This window comes from Trachemys scripta, chromosome 9, assembly GCF_013100865.1.
Source record: "Trachemys scripta elegans isolate TJP31775 chromosome 9, CAS_Tse_1.0, whole genome shotgun sequence".
NCBI lineage: Eukaryota > Metazoa > Chordata > Testudines > Emydidae > Trachemys > Trachemys scripta.
The window spans coordinates 88,151,788-88,173,123 of record NC_048306.1 but is presented as its reverse complement, the minus strand read 5'-3'; the positions used below and the strand labels follow the sequence as shown (position 1 = coordinate 88,173,123).

The 21,336-nt window shown below is 39.1% G+C and overlaps 1 protein-coding gene across 1 annotated transcript in view; it reads right to left on the bottom strand.

Moving 5' to 3' along the window:
• Positions 1-21,336, bottom strand: part of PRKCI (protein kinase C iota) — a 59,156-nt gene that overhangs the window by 16,790 nt on the left and 21,030 nt on the right. Inside the window, exons 2-11 of the mRNA XM_034781514.1 lie at positions 18,679-18,800; positions 14,196-14,285; positions 11,725-11,775; positions 9,463-9,548; positions 7,292-7,432; positions 6,029-6,083; positions 3,343-3,401; positions 2,751-2,927; positions 2,162-2,259; positions 799-885 (exon numbers count right to left, since the gene is read on the bottom strand). Coding sequence (XP_034637405.1) covers positions 799-885; positions 2,162-2,259; positions 2,751-2,927; positions 3,343-3,401; positions 6,029-6,083; positions 7,292-7,432; positions 9,463-9,548; positions 11,725-11,775; positions 14,196-14,285; positions 18,679-18,800 — 966 coding nt within the window. The remainder of the gene's footprint in view (positions 1-798; positions 886-2,161; positions 2,260-2,750; positions 2,928-3,342; positions 3,402-6,028; positions 6,084-7,291; positions 7,433-9,462; positions 9,549-11,724; positions 11,776-14,195; positions 14,286-18,678; positions 18,801-21,336) is intronic.

The window sequence follows — 21,336 nt, the reverse complement described above, 5'->3', positions numbered from 1 at the left end:
TTTAGGAGTGATGTGGACAAACTGGAGAAAGCCCAGAGCAGAGCGAAAAAACCAATAAGGTTAAGACAAATCTGATGTAAGAGGAGAAGTTAAAAAATGGGTATGTTTAATTTTGAGAAAAGAAATGCAAGGGGGGAGCTGATGATAGCTCTTAACATATTTGAAGACTGTTACAAACATGACGGTGATTGACTGTTCTCAGTGTCCACTGAAGGTAGGACAAGTAGTAACTGAAAGATTAACTGCAGCAAGGGAGATTGAGGTTAGATATTAGGAAAAACTATGTAATTTTAAAATTAGTTAAGCACTGGAATAGGCTTCAAAGGGAGGTTGTGAAATCCCCATCTTTGGAAGTTTTTAAGAACAGGCCGGACAAACAGGTGTGGTCTAGGTTTACTGGGTCCTGCCTCAGCATAGGGGACTGGACTAGATGACCTCTCAAGGTCCTTTCCAGCACTACATTTCTCCAATTCTATTCTCTAAAATTTTAAATTACAGAATCACTTCTGGGTGATTCTAGTGTGAACAGGACTAAGTACTTCTGGTTAATATTACTGTCTTTATTCTGAATTAAAAAAGGTATCTGTAGCTTGCAGCACTAAAAATTAAATAGCTACATTATAGGAACTCATCTCACAGAAAAAGGAGAATTTCTTGACCCAAATATTTCCATCTCAACTCTTTTCCATGTGGGGAATGCAAGAGTTGGGAGGCCAGTGTCAACATAAACTTTGCACTGCTGCATCATGTCAGAAACGCAGATTTCGTGTGAACAATATTCTCTCAAAGTAAACATACCTGGCGTGCTCCTCAGGCAGTTTCCTCTGCCGCTGCATATGAAACATTAAATCACCTCCATTTACGTACTCTATTACAAAAAATAATCTGAAACACAAAAGGTATATTATGCAAAAATGGATTGTTTCAACTTTACGTTTGATCTTCCTTTTTACCCTCAGAGTCCTTGTAGCTTGATATCTTCTGAAGAGTAGAACTGACAGGGTCTAGCAAAGACTCTCCTTCCATCTCTCATAATATGGATTGGAATGGGTTACTCCCATTCCATCATCTTATGTTCAGGTCTCCATATTTCAGGGCCTCTCTCAATAGTCAAACAATGAATATTCAACAAAATTTGTCCTGGGGCTTTTTATTATTAAAGGAAGGTAATTAACTCTTCCCATGCTCCCAAACCACCAGGGCTTCTAAGTTTCTTTAACAACAACATTTATAAGTGTTATACAAAAACAATTATTCAGATTCTGGGGCCAGAAGGGACCATTGTGAGCATCTAATCTGACCTCCTGTAGAACTTTCCCAAAATAATTCCTTTTGGGCCAAGAATTCTACTAGTGAACAACCAATGCTCTGTCTGAACTACCCACTCCCACCAATTATGTGAATGGTTCCCAAATCTACCTCTCTACACCCAATCCCACCACTTAGTCCAACTGTGCCTCTCATTGCCTCAGACATCTCAAAGATTATCACAAACTTCAAAGCTGAACTTGTTTCCTCCTGATTCTAATCACTGACAACCCAACTATCCTTCAGTTATCCAGTGTTGTATTTGACTACTCTCCACCCATATATCCAGTCTCCCACAAGGTCCCTCTAATACAATATAAACAAAATGCAGTTTCCTCACTATCCTTGCTGCTTAAGCCATCTTTTGCCTTTATTATTTTAACCTTCTCTCTCATATCCAAGCTATCAAATACCACTACTAAAGTAATCTCTCCTGCCACCTCACCACTCCTTTTTGAATTCCTTCATTCATTTCCTATTTAACTGCACCATATTCAGGCTCCTTTCCCTCATCGAGGCCTCATGTAACCTCATCCCCTATTACATCTATTCTCATTTCTTCATACCCCCTCTCATCCTCTATGCTTCTACTACTTTTTTCCTATATTGTGCTTTTTCTTCTATCATACTGTCTCCTGTGCTTAGGACAGTTTCCTTCTTCACCAAGCACGCCGCCTTCTAATTCCCTTCTTCTCAGAATCCTTTTGTTTACAAATCACCACAGATGTTGCTATAGTTTTTAGTAATTATTCTGCATTCAATATTTGAATAGCCCTTTGGGATACCTACCAATATGAAAAAATGTCACGAAGAAGTGTGACAAATAGACAGTTCTGTTCGTTTCTGATCTTACCTGCTTTCTGTCTGGAAGCAAGAGTGTAGGCCAACAAGGAAAGGATGATTTGAAGCCTGTTCAAAGACGTGTTTTTCCGTCTGTACCCAATCAATATCCTATTTATAAAAACATCCCAAGCTTAGAAAACTATGTCGTCTTTGATACAGTTAAATAGTATTTCACCAATAAATACATTAATGGAGATATCCTATCTCCTAGAACTGGAAGGGACCTTGAAAGGTCATCGAGTCCAGCCCCCTGCCTTCACTAGCAGGACCAAGTACTGATTTTGCCCCAGATCCCTAAGTGGCCCCCTCAAGGATTGAACTCACAACACTGGGTTTAGCAGGCCAATCCTCAAAACCACTGAGCTATCCCCCCCCGTAAGAAATGCAGTCAGACACACTGAAATGTTTACATCTTGCATCTAGTTTTAGGCTAAATTAAGACAGACTTGTATCAATTTACCTCCATGACAAACTTGCAGCCTTATGCATAATATATAGTGCGATTACAGTAAGGTTTCAAATCTAGGTCTTATGGGTACTATGTGCAAGTTCTTTCTAAAGGAAGAATTATTTAGTCCATTGGTAGAAACATTGCTTACCTCATCATCATTGACAAGTTCTTTTTTCACAACCTTCATTGCATAAATGCGTTCCGTTTTCTTTAATCGAACCAGTAGTACTTTAGCATAACTACCTCTTCCTATAACTCGGAGCAGATCAAAATCTTGAAGGCCCAGACTGGAAGAAGGTTTGCCACTTTCTCTAATACTCATCGCCTATAAATAAAGATTTTTAAACGCAAGTGAGCAACCTTGCCAATATTATAATATATTGGTAACTGCAGATTTTTTTTTTTTTTTTTTTTTTTAAGGATACTGGGGGTTCAAATACTTCATTTACTGTGCTGCAGTAGTAATTAATAATTATCCCGCCCCCTTTTTTAAGAACAGCTTTGTACTTTAAAATGCTTACTCTCTCCTGTCAGTTTCATATTAAAGTTTTAACTGCATATTGAATTCTGTGTCTGATCACAAACTGTGTGTCTCACAAATGGACTAACCTGAGTTTGTACAGGAGTTAATTTAGGTAATCTGTACATAGTGACCTATGTGCTAAGTTTCAGTATCATTTAAAACTGCTAAGATTTCCAGACTTTTGAATAGTTAGGTATACTGCTCTAAAACACGTTACCTCTTTTTCTTCACCAACATGGTCCAAGCTCTCATGGCTAGAAGGATTATATGGAATCACTAAAAGAACAAGCAAAAAAAAAAAAATGGTGTTCACCCTATTAAATGAAGGACAGATATTCTCTATTTTTGTGCATGGGAGTTTAAAAAACTAGAGAGGATTACAGTGTAGCAGAAAAGATTTCAGCAAATATTCCAAGAAAAAAAAAAAAGTATATTGATTTAAAAGTTGGTTTACCAACTAAAAAGCTTTGGATACTATTTCACCCCCACATTGTTTGAGAAACTCCCATTCATAATTAATACAAGACTGCAAGTTAAAAATTTAAACCTCTAAAATGTATGACTGCATGAGATCAGCCCAGATGATACAAACTGTGATTTCTGCAGACAGAGAATGATAAAGAGAAAAAAAAAAAAAGAGACAGTGTCTGGTAAATTTTGGTTTTAATGGTAAGAACAGTGACTAGATCCAAGTTTGAAAGTGAAGATTACTATTCCTACTTAGCTACCCCTCCAACTTGATTTCTGTATAAAAGACATTGCCATGATGCTAACTACTAGTTAACTTTATTCTCTGTTTTTGTACAAATCAAACCACAACCACCACATTCTTTTGAAGAGCTACCCTATTTACAGAGAAGAGCAAATCTAAAACATTGGGAAATATTTGTTCTCTATCTTTAACTTTTGATTTAAACAGCAGGATAGGCGATTAAGGTGTAATACAAACATCGGTGCACAAGCATGTAAATAAACAGGCTTAAAAATAGGGATGTTTTCCTAATAGCTTTTCAAAATGGGGTCCCCATCAAGTATCAAACTACAAGCTATGATACCCCACACAAATGTACCATGAAACCAATGAGACACCTGAGATACATGGATGATATTTTTGTGCTCTGGACAGATGACAAACTCCCTCAAATTTCCACCACAACTTCAACCACCCCCCCCCACACCCATTAAATTCTCTCTGGAACACTCCCACGCTAGCATCAAGTCCTTGGACAACACAATGAGCTTCAACAATGGAACCATACAGACAGCTACCTTCAGAGATCCAGTAACCAACCCAAACACCAAAAAATCTGTTATCTACACCCAGGCACTCAGATACCACAGAATATGCTTTGAGGAGAAAGTCCAGGGAATACACCTTAATACACTCAAAATCACCTTTACCAAACAAAGACACTCCACTGAAATACCCCCAAGACAACCTGCTTCAATTTAGAAATAAAAACCCCTCCAAATGCACACCCCTAGTTGTCACCTTCTACCCCACACTTGAACCCATATGGGGAAATCAAACAGCTAACACCCATATATGATGGGAATCCCATCCTGAAAAAAAAATAAAAATAAATAAAAATCTTTCCTGAACTTCCTCTTCTGGCCTTCAAACAATGCCCCAACCTCATCAGAAGCAAGCTCCCCACAGACCAGGGCACACCAACTCAAAGTTGCACCAGGCCCTGCCAGAACAGATGCAAAACCTGCAGACATCTCCACTGCTTCAATAATCAACACTACCCCCAACACACCTTTCAAGATCCATGGGTCCTACACATGCCTATCACAACATGGCACACCTCATCCAGTGAACTAAATGCCATAACAACAACTATTTGGGTGAAGCCAAACAATCACTGCGATCTCAAATGAACTATCACAAGAAATGATAAGACAAAAAACACCACATCACCCAATCAGGACCCTAGCCCGGAGATACATCTTGCATCTAGTTTTAGGCTAAATTAAGACAGACTTGTATCAATTTACCTCCGTGACAAACTTGCAGCCTTATGCATAATAATTGATCACTCTATCTGACCTTTCAGTCCTCATCCTGAATGGAAAGCCTGCACAACACTTTCAAAAGACAAGCCTGGGAGCTTAAATTCATAACTTTGCTAGACATTTTAAAAAGAAGTATGGTCTTCAGACAGCAGATTTATGGCTTCTTACAACAACCTTTAACCAGTTAACCCTCCTTTTTGTCCTATGACTACAGGGGTGTTAATAGGCCACTTCACCTTCAAAGGTCCCTTAGCACATATTCTAACTACTTATGCTACACTATCTGTTTGATCTTGTATTTAGTCGTGACATTCTACGGCCAGGTCTACATTACAGACCTAGATCGATATAACTACTTCGCTCAGGGGTGTTAAAAATCCACACCCCTGTGCAATGTAGTTAGCACAGTCTACACAGGGGGGTAGGTTGTATATGTTGACGGGGGAGCTTCTCCTGTCGACATAGCTACCACCTTCAGGGAAATGGATTAACTACACTGATGGGAGAAACTCTCCTGTAGACATAGTAGCATCTTCACTTAAGTGCTACAGTGGCGCAGGTCCACTGGTGTAGCTGTGCTGCTATACATGAAGACAATCCCTAAGTACCTTTCCCATACCTGAGGAAGAACTCTGTGTAGCTCGAAAAGCTTGTCTCTCAGCAACAGAAGTTAGTCCAATACAAAATATTGCCTCATCTACCTTGTGTCTCTAATACCTTGGGACCAACATGGCCACAACAACACTACATAAAATTATTCTGTTTGTTCACATGAAATGTTTTACATTTTTTAACAAATCAACCAACTCTGAAATAATATATTAATTCAGTTTAAAGTACTTAAAATTGCAGAAACTTTATATAAACACATGTATTCATCTTACCTGGTTCTATGTTATCTGGGTGCCCTGATGACTGATCCATAGGTATTACAGGCTCCTACAAAATGTTCACAGTAATGGTTCATTTCTTGCCTATTACAGTTTGTAACAATTAACTATATTGTTATGACTGAACATGGAAGAGCAGAGGCACTTGTCCCTTCAAGTCTGAGATTCAGACAGAGCCAAGTTTAACCAGGGGACTCCAGTTCCTATTCCTTTCACATTTTACTTTAAAAACTAGACTACCATATACGATCTTTATCTGATTTAAATTTTAACTAGGTTATGTTAAAGTTAGACTAAACACCATCCATACTGGCATAATTCAAATAGCTATCACAGATTCATAGATTCCATGGCCAAAAGGGACCATTGTGATAGTCTGCTCTCTTTATACGAAGGCCATAGAACATCCTCAAAATAATTCCAATACCATATCTTTTAGAAAAAAAGATCCAATCTTGATTTAAAAAATGGCCAGTGATGAATCTACAATGAATCTTGGTAAATTGTTTGAATGGTTAATTATCCTCACTACAAAAAAATGTACATCAGAAAAGCAAGGCGGCGGCAACTACTTGGGACCTATTCTACATAGATCTAGATGTATTCATACATCAGACATATACTGAAATAGCAACCCACTTTAGTAGAGAAAAATACAGCAGTGGGAATGGGAAAGAAAGAAAAGTTCAAATGGCCTTACTAGTCATTTGACTAGTTCAGGGATGCCCAAAATACAGCCTATTAAATTCTTAAGATGTGGCTTTAGTTGTCTCCTTTTTAATAGCAGGGTGAAGACAAACTGATCTGAAATATTTTGATGATGTCTGACAGGTAATCCTAGATATCATGATATAATGGGCTAAGCATAGTTGACTCGCTGTGTGGCTTTGGCCAAACTGCAACGTCTGTGCCTCAGAATTTCCCATCTGTAAAATGGGAGCTATGCTTTCCCCACTCAGTGATATGGGAGGAACCATTTCCCGCCTTCTCCCCCCATCCCCCATGGCATTTTGAAGATGTAGAGCATTATACAAGTAGTAAATAGCATCAATTAAGATACAGATACAAGCAACAGGCAGGGATGTACATTTATTTTTGATATATAGATATGCAAGTTGGGTGCTGGTATCAGGCTCCTGTCCAATTGCCACTGAGGTCCTCAGCATTGCAGAGTTTGGGGACCATTGCCCTCGTTACCATTCCACTATGCTATAAAGTTTTGTTTCAGAATAGTTACTAGATAACAATTTCACTTACTGGTTGTAGTGCGTGGCGGCCACATTCAATGTTGACAAGTTTGTGGCACTTCTTGTGAACAAGGAGTTTACAGTTGATACATTTATATCCCTGACGCCCCAGACCCCAAATTCGGTCAGTGCAGATGGCACAATGAGCTCGCTAAGAGGACAAAATCAACAAAATTCAGATTAAAAATCAACACTAAAAACAGGAAAGCAACCAGCTGCATTTTCATTGTTTATATTACAGTAGAACAGTGGTTCTCAACCAAAAGTCCAGGCCCCCGTGGGGGGGGAGGGGGGAGACACGAGCAGATTTCAGGGGGTCTGCCAAGCAGGGCCAGCATTAGACTTGCTGGGGCCCAGGACAGAAAGCCTAAGCCCCACTGCATGGGGCTGAAGCCCGGGGCCCTGAGTCCTGCACCCAGGGCTGAAGCCTAAGCCATGTAGCTTCATGGGGGCCCCTGTGGCATGGGGCTCCGGACAATTGCCCTGCTTGCTACCCCCTAACACCGGCGCTGGCATTTATAAGCCGAAAAAAAATAGTTGCGACACAGATGGGAAGTGGCGTTTTTATAGCATGTGGGGGGCGGGGAGAAGAGGGGGGACTAACAAAAAGGTTGAGAACTTCTGCAGTAGAACACAAACCCTAATCAGGACCCTAGCCTGGAGCCCTCTCCCACACTCCAAACCACTTGGCCCCAACCCCTAGCCCCCTCCTACACCCTGAACCCCTCATCTCCGGCCCCACCCCAGAGACCACACCCCAAGCCGGAGCCCTCATTATCCTTGACTCCCTTTGCACTGCTTTTGAGGGGTGCAGGAAATACATTTCTGTATTGCAGTTTAAATGAATTACTACTCAAAGTTCTGTATTAATATGCCTAGTAAGAAAACAGTCAAAAAACATTTCCTGAATTTTTGTCGTCTGTATTATTACAGACATACTTGTTTTCAATTATTTTGGTAATTTATTTCAAAAATACTGGTCACTAGCATAATTATATTGTGTTATTTTGACAAACAAAATATGCAGAATTTTAAAATATCGTGCACAGAGGTGTTTTTTTTTGGTGAAGAATTCTCCCAGGAGTAAAATGGATATAATAGAGGAGGAGCACAAGGTAGCAATAAAACTATTAACATAAAGCAGCAGTTTCAGTACACTTAGAGGTGTTTGTAGGAGGGCCTCAAAGACTGAGCTTTGGGCAGTCCACAAAATGACGCTAACAAATCAACTGGAGACAAACCACCATAGAGGAGGCTAGTTAGAGGTCACTCAAGAGACTTTGGAAAGAGCTGCTTCAGTGGAATGAAGAGCAGAAACCAGATTTGGAGAGGGTCAAGGAGAGAGTTGGAGAGAAATTCCATGTTTTTAATGAGTCCAGTGGAGAAGATATATTGTGTATGGACCTGTATTATACAAATACTACTCATTACACATTGCAGATTCTCTTACACCCTGTTAAATGTTTTAAACAAATCTGAAAAAAGTACCGAAAAAGTACTTAATTTCTTACAGTTAATATGACAAATACATGCTTGTTACTTCTGATTGCTCCTACTTCAGCATATGGAGGCTGGCTGAACACCTCAGTTCTTATTGGGAAACCATAAAAAGAGAACTCCCTGTAACACAAGTGACTCAAACTTGTTTGTTCCTAGAGCTCAAAACACTGACAATGCCTATTGGGAGCTCAGTACCCAGAGTGCTCTGCCAGCTCACAGCCATTTAAAATCAGTGCTGGCATCTAACCTCTGCAAACAAAATTAAAAATAATATCAGTGTTATGTACTGTTGATATAAGAAGTAGTTCTTTTGGTGTGCTTTGGATTAAAAAAAAATAATCAGTGAATTTGGGTTATAATTTACCTATTTAAGTGCGTAACATTTAAATAGCCCAAGTGGCAAATTTTACTGAAAGCACAGGGTTATCAAAAGACCAAATGCTATAGATTACGTTAAAAAAACTACTTCTACTATAGACAAAGGAGAGGTGTTGAAGCTAGACATGTAAACTTGAGTTACTTCAGTATACATTCTGGTTATCAGAACTTATATAAATGGAACCACCTTATTTGATATACTGAGGGCAAAGTCCATTTTCTCTAGACAATCTACATTTTAATCTTTGGAGGCAGTAATAGTACAACTAAACATTGCATTCAACTACCCACGGAAAGTCTTACCCTGTTAAATCGCTTAGCTTGGAAAGTATGACCATTTGCACAATAGAGCTTCCGCCACCGCCGGGCACCACGACGATAAATGGATTCTAAGATAAGTAAAATACAATTATATCCATGCAAGTGTGAACATTACACCATATTCATAGGGATTTTATACACACTAATTTACAAATAAAGGGCCCAATCCTGTAATTTTCCACTCCAGCAGAATTTGATGTCAATGGGAATGTCTTGCCATGAACAGAAACTACAGTTTGAGACTCTAAAACCTCTTCATTGAGGTGAGTGCTGCCCCCACCAATCAAAACCCCCAAACATTGATGGTAATTACAAATAATTGCTATTGTCTAAAAGCCTTCAAGACTGAGCAAGAGAAGGGAGATTGTCCAGGTATTACAAATATTTGAATAAAAAAGCAACTATTTTATTTAAATTGAAAGAATAAAGAGGATTGCCTTGATTTACACTTGCTTTGCCGCACTATAATCCCCTGATACTTTAGGCCCACAGCTGCCAACACACAATGCATTTTGCACTGGCAGTACCACATTAGGAACTCAATGGATTAACACTGAACCACACAGAACTGCATCTTAAGTTGTTTTTCAAACCCACTTATGGTTTGGCAATGCCAGTTTTTAAAAAACTGACTGGTGTCACACTTACTCTCCATGTATATAGTCAAGCAAATCAAATAATTTTAAATGTGTTTCAATTTATCAGGGACTCAGATACCATGCTAACAAATGTAGTGTTGATATCTTGATAGCTAAAAATATAGCTACTTTTCTATACAAAATTTGTACCAATAGCATGCCTTTTTATAGCTCTAAGCACCCAAGTTAAAGCTGAGGCTTTTCTTAAGGGCTAGTAGAGAACTAACTAGTTAGCAACAGTTGGGTAACGACCTCAAATTTCAAGAGCAGCAGCTGAATTGAGTCTAAATTGACAACCACTGCTGTACCCAGGAAGACAAAAACATGACACTTCATTACTGCTGACGAGGACCACAAATATTCAACCAGCAAAATGGTAGCTGTCCAAGAGAAGCAGACATGTAAAAGAAAGTTGTCATGGTATGGAGCAAGCAATACAAAGAGGCATGAGTGGTTACAAATGAAGTAAATGCTTATCCAGGAGTGACAAAACACAGCACAACTTTGAGTCCAAGACCTACAATATTAACTCAAGTATCAGAGGGGTAGCTGTGTTAGTCTGAATCTGTAAAAAGCAACACTTGCGTCTGATGAAGTGGGCATTCACCCACGAAAGCTTATGCTCCAATACTTCTGTTAGTCTTAAAGGTGCCACAGGACCCTCTGTTGAATATTAACTCAATGTGCCTTCCAGCACAAAAATTTGAACAAGTTCATGCTGGATGAAAACACGCAACTTGTGTCAAGTGGGTTTACTTCTGTTGTAAAGGTTTGAATTGGTTCTCAAGAGAGTTTCCCAGCACAGGAAGCTAACTGCAAAAATACAGGAAACTCCTAGTTTTCTGTAACCTGTGTAGGAATGTGTGGGAAAGTCCCAATCTCTGGGAGACTTGCTTTCTGTGGTGTCAGAGAAGAGGTATGTCACCATAGCAACACTGCAAGATTCCTCACACTGCCTTATGAACATGACAAGCCTGACCTGGTGGGACCACATCCAAGGATTAATGGGCAGGTTTGCAAGCTTAATTTAAGAGCAACGGCTGAATGCAAACCATTGTAAAATCAAATATATTGGGGAGCATGGGGAAGGAAAGCCCCTGCTACCCCGAGCTGCATAATCCATTCAAAAGTTATCTGGGCAAATCCAATCTTAATAGAAATAGTAATTTCAATTGGCATGACTAGGAATTCCCAAGAGTATAATTTAAGAGGTACCAGTAACTCCCTCTTCCACCATTTCATTGAATTGTAAAGCATTTTCAGCACCATATACAATTTCAGAGTCCATGGAAAGACAGCAATGGGAGAGGGCCTGAAAGGTGCCTGAAAGGTAGTTTGATTTTTGGCCATTTCAGCTAATAAGGGCAAAGCTAATTGGACAGCACTGTTAGTCATCATGGCTATTCACCCTTGGGGAAAACCGGACAGCCTGTCGAGAAGAGTAATAGCCACATTTCAGTTTCAATTTCTTAGATAGGTTCTAGATCAAAGCTTTTCAAGAGCAAAAACAAAAAGCTACTATTTTAATCGGTTCAGCTTGTGTTATTGGATATCCATGCAATGACCATTTACAGAAAGTATTTCTTTTACAAAAATGCCTACTTACTATCTTCCCCTGGACAAGGCATGCCAGGCCTTTCTGGTACACAAGGGAACACTGTAAGGTAAACAGTAATGCTCCAGATTAATCTTTTACTTCAGATATAAAGATACATTTTCAAGATATACAACAGTTACAAAAAGTACTTGCATCATCTGGGAAGAAAGTAGATGTCAAGGTCAATGTAAGATCCATGGTGTACAGCCAATGAGGTTCCTTGAAGAAGGCTCTTTTAAACAACTGCCCGAGAGGTCTCCTGCATTCCGTAAGCCACCCGGTACTGAATTAGTCCACTGCAGACCTCTTGCTATGCTAGAGACTAGACTTAAGCAAAGAATTGGAGCCAGGAACTTCCACACTCTGAGACTATCCTGACTTCTTCTGTGACCTTTGGCAAGTAACCACCATTCTGGCGTCATTTCCTCATGTAAAATGGGGGATACCTCCCTCACAAGAACATGAATGATTAATGCAAGTTTGTTCATCTGGTATTATCATGGACACAAAAACTGGCTTCAAGTACTCATCAGAAGAGGCTGTATTGCTACCAGATCTATAGATCAGACTTTCCAAACTTTTTCTATAAGAAGAACTACATTGTAACAGATTTTGATGGCTACTTCTCAACTCATTTTTAGTTGTAGTGTCCATGTGGCAGCTACAGCAGTTGCCTACATGGCAAAGTAACATTAGGAAATTGTTTAGTGTATTTTTTATATGTCAAATAAGGTAACTGAGCAACAGAAACTGAGAAGCCAGCACCATGTAACCAGCCAGCTCTCTACAGACCACCCAGAGGCGACGGACCCGCGTTTGGGAACCTCAACCATAAATACCCCACGTTATGGTGTTTTAATAACCAGGCATTTATGGTATTGCCTACACTAGTACTTTTCTCAGTTTGCCGAGCACCTGGGACTCTCCACTGGAAATAGTAACAGAGGAAGCACTAGTGTAGACCACTGAGCAGAGTTAGACATGGTGCTAGTTTAATCACTTCAGCCTGTCGCAACTGAAGTGAAGTCAAGGTAGAAGGGAAAGCATATTACAGCAGTGGTTCTCAACCGGGGATAAGTGTACTCCTGGGGGGTACGCCATCTCATCTAGATATTTGCCTAGTTTTACAACAGGCTACATAACAAGCACTAGCAAAGTCAGTACAAACTAAAATTTCATACAGATAACTTGTTTATACTGCTCTATATACTGAAATGTAAGTACAATATTTATATGCCAATTGATTTTATAAGTATATGATAAAAATGAGAAAGTAAGCAATTTTTCAGTAAGTGTGCGCTGGAAAGGTAAGTAGTCTGGAAAGGTTGAGAGCCACTGTATTACAGTATGTCACCATGTATGCAAAGACTTGGGTAATCTATTTGAACTAAGTGGAAACTAGAAGGGATCCTGAGAAGTCCATCTGTTTGCATTCAGGCAGGACTAATTAAATCTAGACCATCCCTGAAAGATCCTTAAAAACCGTTAATGATGGGGATTCCACAACCTCCCCAGAAGCCTATTCCAGAGCTTAAACTACACTTACAGTTTGCAATTTCCTAATAGCTAACCAAAATCTCCCTTGCTGCAGATTAAGCCCATTACTTCTTGTCCTATAGACACTCTCAGAAGTGAATGCCAGATACTACATTGAGTACATGGAATTCCCCCCCCCCCCATGCCGTCACATAGTGAAGATGATTAGCATTAGGAATTCTGTCCTAGAATGATAGAAAGATCCATCATTTTAGGAATCTTGAAAAACAAAACAGAAAATAGAAACAGTAATTAGGACAACAGTAATAACCAAGTATGACTGGAGTTAGAAGTTATGATTCTTGCTCATGTGCACAGAAATAAACAGATTCCCAAATCCAGGACTGTGAAGATATTTTCCCCTCCTTCCAAGCAGACTGGCATTGAACTTTGGGGCTGTCTCACCTTTCATTGAAGCAGGGGCCAAATACTCTGTGGCACATAGTAACACCATTTCTTGTGTGACCTATCACTTTCTGAAGAATTTAAAGTTTACAAAAAGCTAGTTTGGGATTGCGAATGGAGCTAAGTGAAATTTGTTTTTCCTAATAATACAACCCCTCCTCTAAAGCACTGAACAGGAAACATATGTTAGGACGTTGCATGATATACATCTCAGTCTCCTGTTAATATAAACAGGTAAGCAGTAGTGATGATCAGACCCTCCATCTTCTCATTGTACTACATTAAATACACAAAAATGGAAGTATGTATCCCTCAGTTAAGGAAGTGCCGACATACTACAATGGGAGTTTGGGGCAGTTTTTTGCCACAAGGCCATTGAATGCCATATGAGGCTTTGATGTTTGAGATGGAGAAAAGTGCAAAATAGAGAAGGATCCTCAGTATTCAGATTATGAGAGAGGCCATAAAATACCACCGTATATAGAAAAGAATATGTACTGGCCCATGCCTGTAAAGAGAAAGACAAAGTTCTATCCTACCATGAATTAGAAGCTCTGAATCCTTGTTTAGTTCATACAACCGAAAGGCTTCCTCTAACTCCAGCTGAGAAGAAACTGTGCATGGGTCTCCTAAAAAAAGGATCAATTCAATTTTAGAATACAGCACTGTTATGGAGTCTTCCCAAGACTAACGACACTTAATTTCAAATCACAGTAATACTAGGAATATTTATGCTAGTATCCAGATTAATATTAGCCTCTAATATTAATATTTCAGTCATTCTGAAAGACTCATATTCCAGACACAGCATCTGAACTCCCTCCAGGATAAATAAGAATTTAAGACCTATTTTCACAGTAATTATTTTGACTTACAAGTCTGTACACACATGACCTGTCATCACACCCATTCAGACTGGGTAGGACTAAATGTGAGCTACAGATCTGAGAGCTTGTCTACACTGTGCATTAGTGTGTACCAACTGGGATATAAACTTCAGTGTGCACTAGTGTGTCATGCACTAACTGTACATATGGGCCCTGCTGGTGTGCACTAAAAGTTCCCTAGTGCGCACTGATATGGTCATATTTCAAACAGTACTGGCACTGTGTAGACAAACCCTGAGTTTCTTTCTTAAACATCATGTAGTTCTTGCACATACATCTGGTGTCTACGATGCTAGAAAAGATTATTGTATCTGTAGCACAGCATTAACTTTCAAGGGAGCTATGAATCCCATAGGAAGGCTATCTGCTATCTCTAGATCATTCTTCAACAAATTGGTGTCTTTTTCCTCCCCCAGATTGAACTATTTCCAACTTCCATCAGAATCAGGGATGCCCAGTAAGAGGCAGGCACACTAAAGCTCTCAAATATTGAGTGGTTTGGGGGTTCACAAGCTTGAGTATGTACTATTTCACCACAAGATTAATAAGATTTTGCTCAAGATTACACACATGCTAATATTTCATAAATGCACAATGTTAAAACTGGGTTCACTTTGCCTTTATATTTTCTCCATCCTTTCTATCAGACACAAAATCTTAAAGTAAAAAAAAACAGGCTGCTAATACTCTAGTACTTTCCTCAGATTAACCTGGATGAAGATATAAAATGAATGATAGTCTTAAACCCAAAATCTGAAGGATGATAAATGTGTAGTTGTTCACCCTCCCTTTGCCCACAAGGGACTATTTGCCCTAACTTTTGCAGCATGAATCACAGCTGAATGAGGTTTATTCTTAATAAAGGCAGCCTTTTCTAAATCTTTGAAAAGGAAAAATCATCACATACCAGCACTTAGAACCAATCTAAGGCCTTGTCTACATGGTAAAGTTTCACTGGTTTAACTAAAAGTGATAGATTACTTACCCTGGTGCAAATATCTGTGTGCACACTCTTATTTATGTACAGAGATGGCTTATTCTGATTTAGCTTTCTCTTAAAGAAATAAGAGCCCACATAGAGGTTTGCACAAGTGTGACTAATCCAACATTTTAAGTTAAACTATTGAAACTCTCTTATAACTAAGGCCTAACACTATGGGAGAAATCAAGTTAGATAGGCCAAGTACAGGACTCCGAGCCAGGAGCTCCTGAGTTCTGGTCTTGGTTCTGACAGATTTGTTTCTGAACTATAGGCAAGTTACAGGCGCTCTCTCTCTCAGATTCCACATTTGAGAAATTTGGACAATATTGATCTAACTCTCAAGAACATTGTGAAGATCAGTTAACATTTTTAAAACGCTTTGAAGTTTAGAAAAGCTATATAAACTTCATATTACTAACATGACTAGTTTCTTCAAATGTATGAGAATGCAATATCATAGGCAAATCAGTAATACAAATGTTAACACAATTGTACAGGGACTCATTAGCTATTGTAAGAGAACAGAAAGGGCATAAATCATTCACTGCAAGACATAACTGACCTGACCATTTTTTGCCTTACACTTACCTACAGAAAATGTGGATTTGACTATATTTTATCACTGATATGGCATTTAATGTCCCTACCCTTTGCAATTTTTGTTGTTAGTGATCACCTACTAAAATGTTTTGGCAGCAAGTGTTAAAACAGAGAGCTTAAACTTCCTCTTTCCTGCAAGCTATGATCCGTGAAGACTAAAATAATTTATAGGCTCTTTAAAGCCAGATTTTGTCACGTCTCACTACATTCAATGTGAGAAATTAGTTCCTCTGTGGGACATGGAACTACCCACTCTCTGCATAAATGCATGTGCTCCAGAGGCTTAAAAAGGAGCAACTATTTTTATTCAATGGTGTTGCAACATCAACCAAACCAGTTTTTCTACCACCAAACAGGAACAGAGAACTGTGGCACAGGTTTCAAAAATACAAAAACAGAATGGGCAGATGCTATTAAATATCTCTAAGGAGATTTAATGCCTATAATGCTTGAGATAGAGGTTTCATTCTAGGAACCTGTACTAAGCTTTCTCTAGGTGCCAAGGAAATACAACGTGCTGTCCTCTCCACCACATTCACACACAGTCTTTCCTTTAAACTCTAAAGGGAACAATAAAAATGTTCATTCACGAAAGGGCATAATGACTTATTGCACCACAACATAAATAGGTCACCCATCCACTCGTATACACCCAAGGTCTAGAGACTAATAGAGCATTAACAGTGAGTAAATTTTTCTGAAAAAAATTATGCTCGCTCTGACATGACCTACAGATTTCAGCTGTGTGCTCCCAACACTAAGAATCATGGCAGATTATTCAATTAAGTGCTATTAAATAAGTAGAGGAAATCTCATAAGAGCACATATGAACAAAGCCATGAAGGGAGAAAAAAAAAACAAAAAAAAGGAGATGGATTTTACAGGGAATAAGCAGCAAGTATCCTTTCAGGAGTAACGTCAACATTTGCTGTTTTGTATGCATTCAAAGAAAGTTGGAAGTAATGAATTGTATAACAGTATGCATTCATAAACCCTTTAGAAATTTTGAATTCCTCATTTAGCAACTAAGGTAGGTCTAGCTTCCTGTGTAAAAAAAAAATAGAAGTTACAATGCATCAAGCTTTTTATTTTACAAGAGCTAAAAAAATTAGATCTAGTAACAAACAACAAAAGGAAAAAAATCGCATAAGTGTGTGTGACTCCAATAAAACTGTTTACTCAACAGGCAGTTTTAAGCCATAGTTTCACTGCTTATTAAACACCATATTGCCTGTATTCTATTCCCAACAAGCATGAATAATTTAGTCTAACATAATTGAAAGTAAAAGCATGTGCATTATAAGCTGTCAGTTTACATACTAGTATAAATAAGCTGTATTGAAGGTTTTTTTAAAAAGCTTTGGGAAAGGAATTTTTGTGCAATAAACTAAATTACAAGTTTCTAGGAAAACTAACATGACTAAGGATTCTCTTTGGCAGGCAGGCAGGCAAACAATGTATACTGAAGAGCTACACTTAGTACACATGGATGAGATTTTCAAAAGCAATCAGCATTGGACGAACTTTGCTCCCAGTGAAGTCAGTGGTCAGGCCAATGCTGAACGCTTTTGAAAAATCCCACCTTATATGTACTAAAGTACATAACATATGAAACTAAAAGATTTCAACCTAACCACAGCACCATTAATAAGCCCAATTTTTCACCCTTCTCTAACTTAGGATAGGGATAAAGACCGTTGGCAGAAAATACCAATATTATAATTCAGATTGAGTACAAAAATTAAGTTCTAAGTAAATTCCTTATATGCAGACGTTAAACTATTCCCTTTGCACATTTTTGGGTGGGGGAGGGGGAGAAGGGGAAGGTTTTTCAGGCCCTCTCTTCAAAATGGAAATATCATCTATCTTGTTTGTACATACAGCTGTAGATATTTGTGCACAGAGTCCGTTTCTCTTTAAAAAAAGAGAAAATTATTTGTAGTCATAGTCACTAGTATCCGTCCCTAGCATGGAAGCAGCACTCATAACAAAGTTTCCACATCAGTATAATGGTAGAGGTATATTACTGCTCTACAAGTCTGCTCCTCAGAAAGATTTGTGCGCTGAACTGTTACTACTGTTCCTTCATTCTACAGCACCACTCTTCTCCCCTGAAGAAATAAGGTTTTGAGTCAAAGGGTCTGATAGACAGCTCACAGAAAACAATGGGGCGGGGGGTGTCTCTTCTTTGACTTCAACAAGATTTGAATGTTACATTGACATTGTGGATAAAATGCTTAAGACCATTTCCATAGTTTAAGACTAGGGTCGGAGGAAGGGAGGGTGGGTAGGTTCTGCAATATTTGATCCTAGTGTTGGCTATGAATTTAAGGTTATTATGTTTTTTGTTTGGAACCAATTATTTAGTATAGAATCCAGATGCCACCATAATGGATGTTTTTTAAATAAATACTTTCATTAAGAAAATAAGTTTACAGAGGAAAGGGATGACTGGTTGTCTTCTGAACTCAGTTACACCTTCTTAATTTATGTAGGAGGAGAAGGATGGAGATCTAAATTTCCACAAGACAAAACTACTTGATGTCACTTTACCTTCTTCATCAATCCATTTCATAGTGAAGAGCTGTTCATTGTCAAAGAAGCACAGGTCTCGAACCTTATTACACAGTCCTTCAAACGAGATGGAAGGCTCAAAATAGGTTATCATGATGTCCCTGAATGAGAAATAAGTTTAACAAAATTATTCAAACTCAGAAACTACAATGTTGTATGCAGGACTACAGAGATGTTCATTTCCTGAACTCTACTGCTTTTTGTTTGCCAATGCCAAAGAAGTCTCCCAAAAAAGTTGATCATACTAAAGTGCTTTCTTGTACTCTTATCTGTTTTAATCCGTGTGTAACATGAATACACCAGTGCTAGGGAAATAATTTGGCCTTTGTAAGCCATTAAAACAGAATTAATAAGCACTCCAGTTTATTTTCTGCAATTTAGAACCTGGGCGTCAAAATGATTTTTATTACCTGTTTGAAAACTGAAAGAATAATCATCTACTTTTGAAAGATTAAGATGTATCGCGCCATGCTATATCATTCAAACATGCATGCTACATCATTAAAACACCAATCACTTAACAGAACAAGACAGACTTTAGCTATACATGCAAGTAATCAGTACCAACAGAAGCTGGATTGAGAAGAGGGAAACTCTACAATTTATAGCTAGGAAGAGAAAAAACAAAAATCAAAACCACTCTGTTAAGGTTAGGTAAGCAGTACATTAAGAAGCTTGTTTGTTTCATGAATGCATATTATAGTGAAATAAAATCTATAAATTCTTTCTGCAACAAATGTGTAACAAGATATGAAATGTTCATATAGTCTGTAGATGTACATGGCAATTGACAAGACAGAAGAAATCATCGCCCCTACTTTTTGAGCTACTACTGACAGACGAAACAAGACATTAACAGTTCCAGTAATAACTGGGCAGGAGGCCAGCAAATGAAGGATTCATGAAGTAAGTGGGTTCTAAGAAGGTATCTGAAATGGGTAACTTATCAGATAGGTGGGAAACCAGCTCCAACTATTGGAAGCAGCTTGGGGGGGGGGGAAAAGCATAAAGCAGTGAAGCAAAGAACAGGAACACAGAAGGAGGAACAAAAAAAAGTGTGTTTCAGGAGAAAGGGGAGTAGCAGGAAAAATATGTAAGAAAAAATTACATGAGCCATTGATAGTGAAGAGCTGGGGTAGGAAACAGTGGTGGTATTGTAACAAAGCTCTACCTGCAATCCCAGAGAAGCCAAGTATTTTTATTAAAATGACCAGCAACTAATAGCACTGCAACCACAAACAAATTGTGGAAGTAAGTGGGTGGTTTCTATATATTAATGATTTAACATGAAATTTTTAAGCCATCACCTTCTGCTACCCTTTTTCTGCCTTGTTTAGACCTTAAACTCTTCATGACAGGAACAATCTATGGTACTTAGCACAACGTGGCCCAAGTCTGAGGACTTGTCTACCCAGAAAAGTTATACTGGTACAAAGTAGGGTGTACATTTAAACCACTGAAGTTATGCCAGTATAACTGCTTGAGTAGACACACTTACTCTGGTATAAAACAGTGTGCCTTTTCTGGTTTAAATTATGTCCTTTCAGAAGCAGTTTAAGTTATTCTGGAATAAGACTGGCTTTTTTTCAGTTTAAGTCTATACTGGTATAATCAGCCAGACTGTTCAGAGTGCAGCTCCAGTAAATATTTTCAAACCTTGACTCCAGCCTGATGCAGTGTGGCGTAAACCAGCGCTTCTCAACCAGAAAGCCGCAGCCCTCTTGGGGTCCATGAGCCAGTTTCAGGGGTCCGTGGGGCAGAAGCCCAGAGCCCCGCTGCCCCACAGCTGAAGCCTAGAGTCCCACCACAGAGCAGAAGCCCTTGGCCCCCTTTTCCTCCAGCCCAGCAACTAAAACCCGGAGGCCACCCCAACCCCAGTGGGCCCAGGAGTTTTTAATAGCATGTTGGGGTGGGGGACGGAGAGGCTCAAAAAGAAAAAAGTTGAGAACCCCTGGTGTAAACAATATAAAATACAGCTTTAATAAAAATTATGTGACAATTTTCATGAGTACTGTGCAATTTATTTCCTTGGTAATTATGACAAATTAACAGTTCCACACTGTATATGGAGAGCAGCAGAGCCCTTTGTAGGCTGGCAGACCACAGATATGGGCTGCTGACAGAATGTAAACAATCATGCCTTTCTGACATAATCAATGAGGGCAAAAAAGTCAGTGGGTAATCACATCTGATTTGCATGTGTGGTTAATTTCTATGCACAGTACAGTAACTCCTCAACATAGTTATGTTCCTGAAAAATGCGACTAAGTGAAATGATGTTAAGCGAATCCAATTTCCCCATAAGAAGTAATGTAAATGGGGGGGGCGCGCGGCAGGAGTGTGGTTTTTTTGCCAGACAAATGGCATATACATTTTAAACAATTTTAAATAAGCAATTTAATACTACGCTGGGGAGGGGGGAGTAGTGTGCACATGCTGTGTGTTTACAGACATACTGTACATACAGTACGCTACTATAGTTGGGAGGTGCCCCTGCCTTACCCTACACAGGCACAGCCCAGTGGCACTGGAGATGAGGCAGGCAAGGAGGCCGAAGGTGCTGTAGGCTAGGAGAAGCACATTGCGCAGTAGTGGCAGCTTCCCCTACTCTGCAAGCACCAGGGGCGGGGGGGGGGG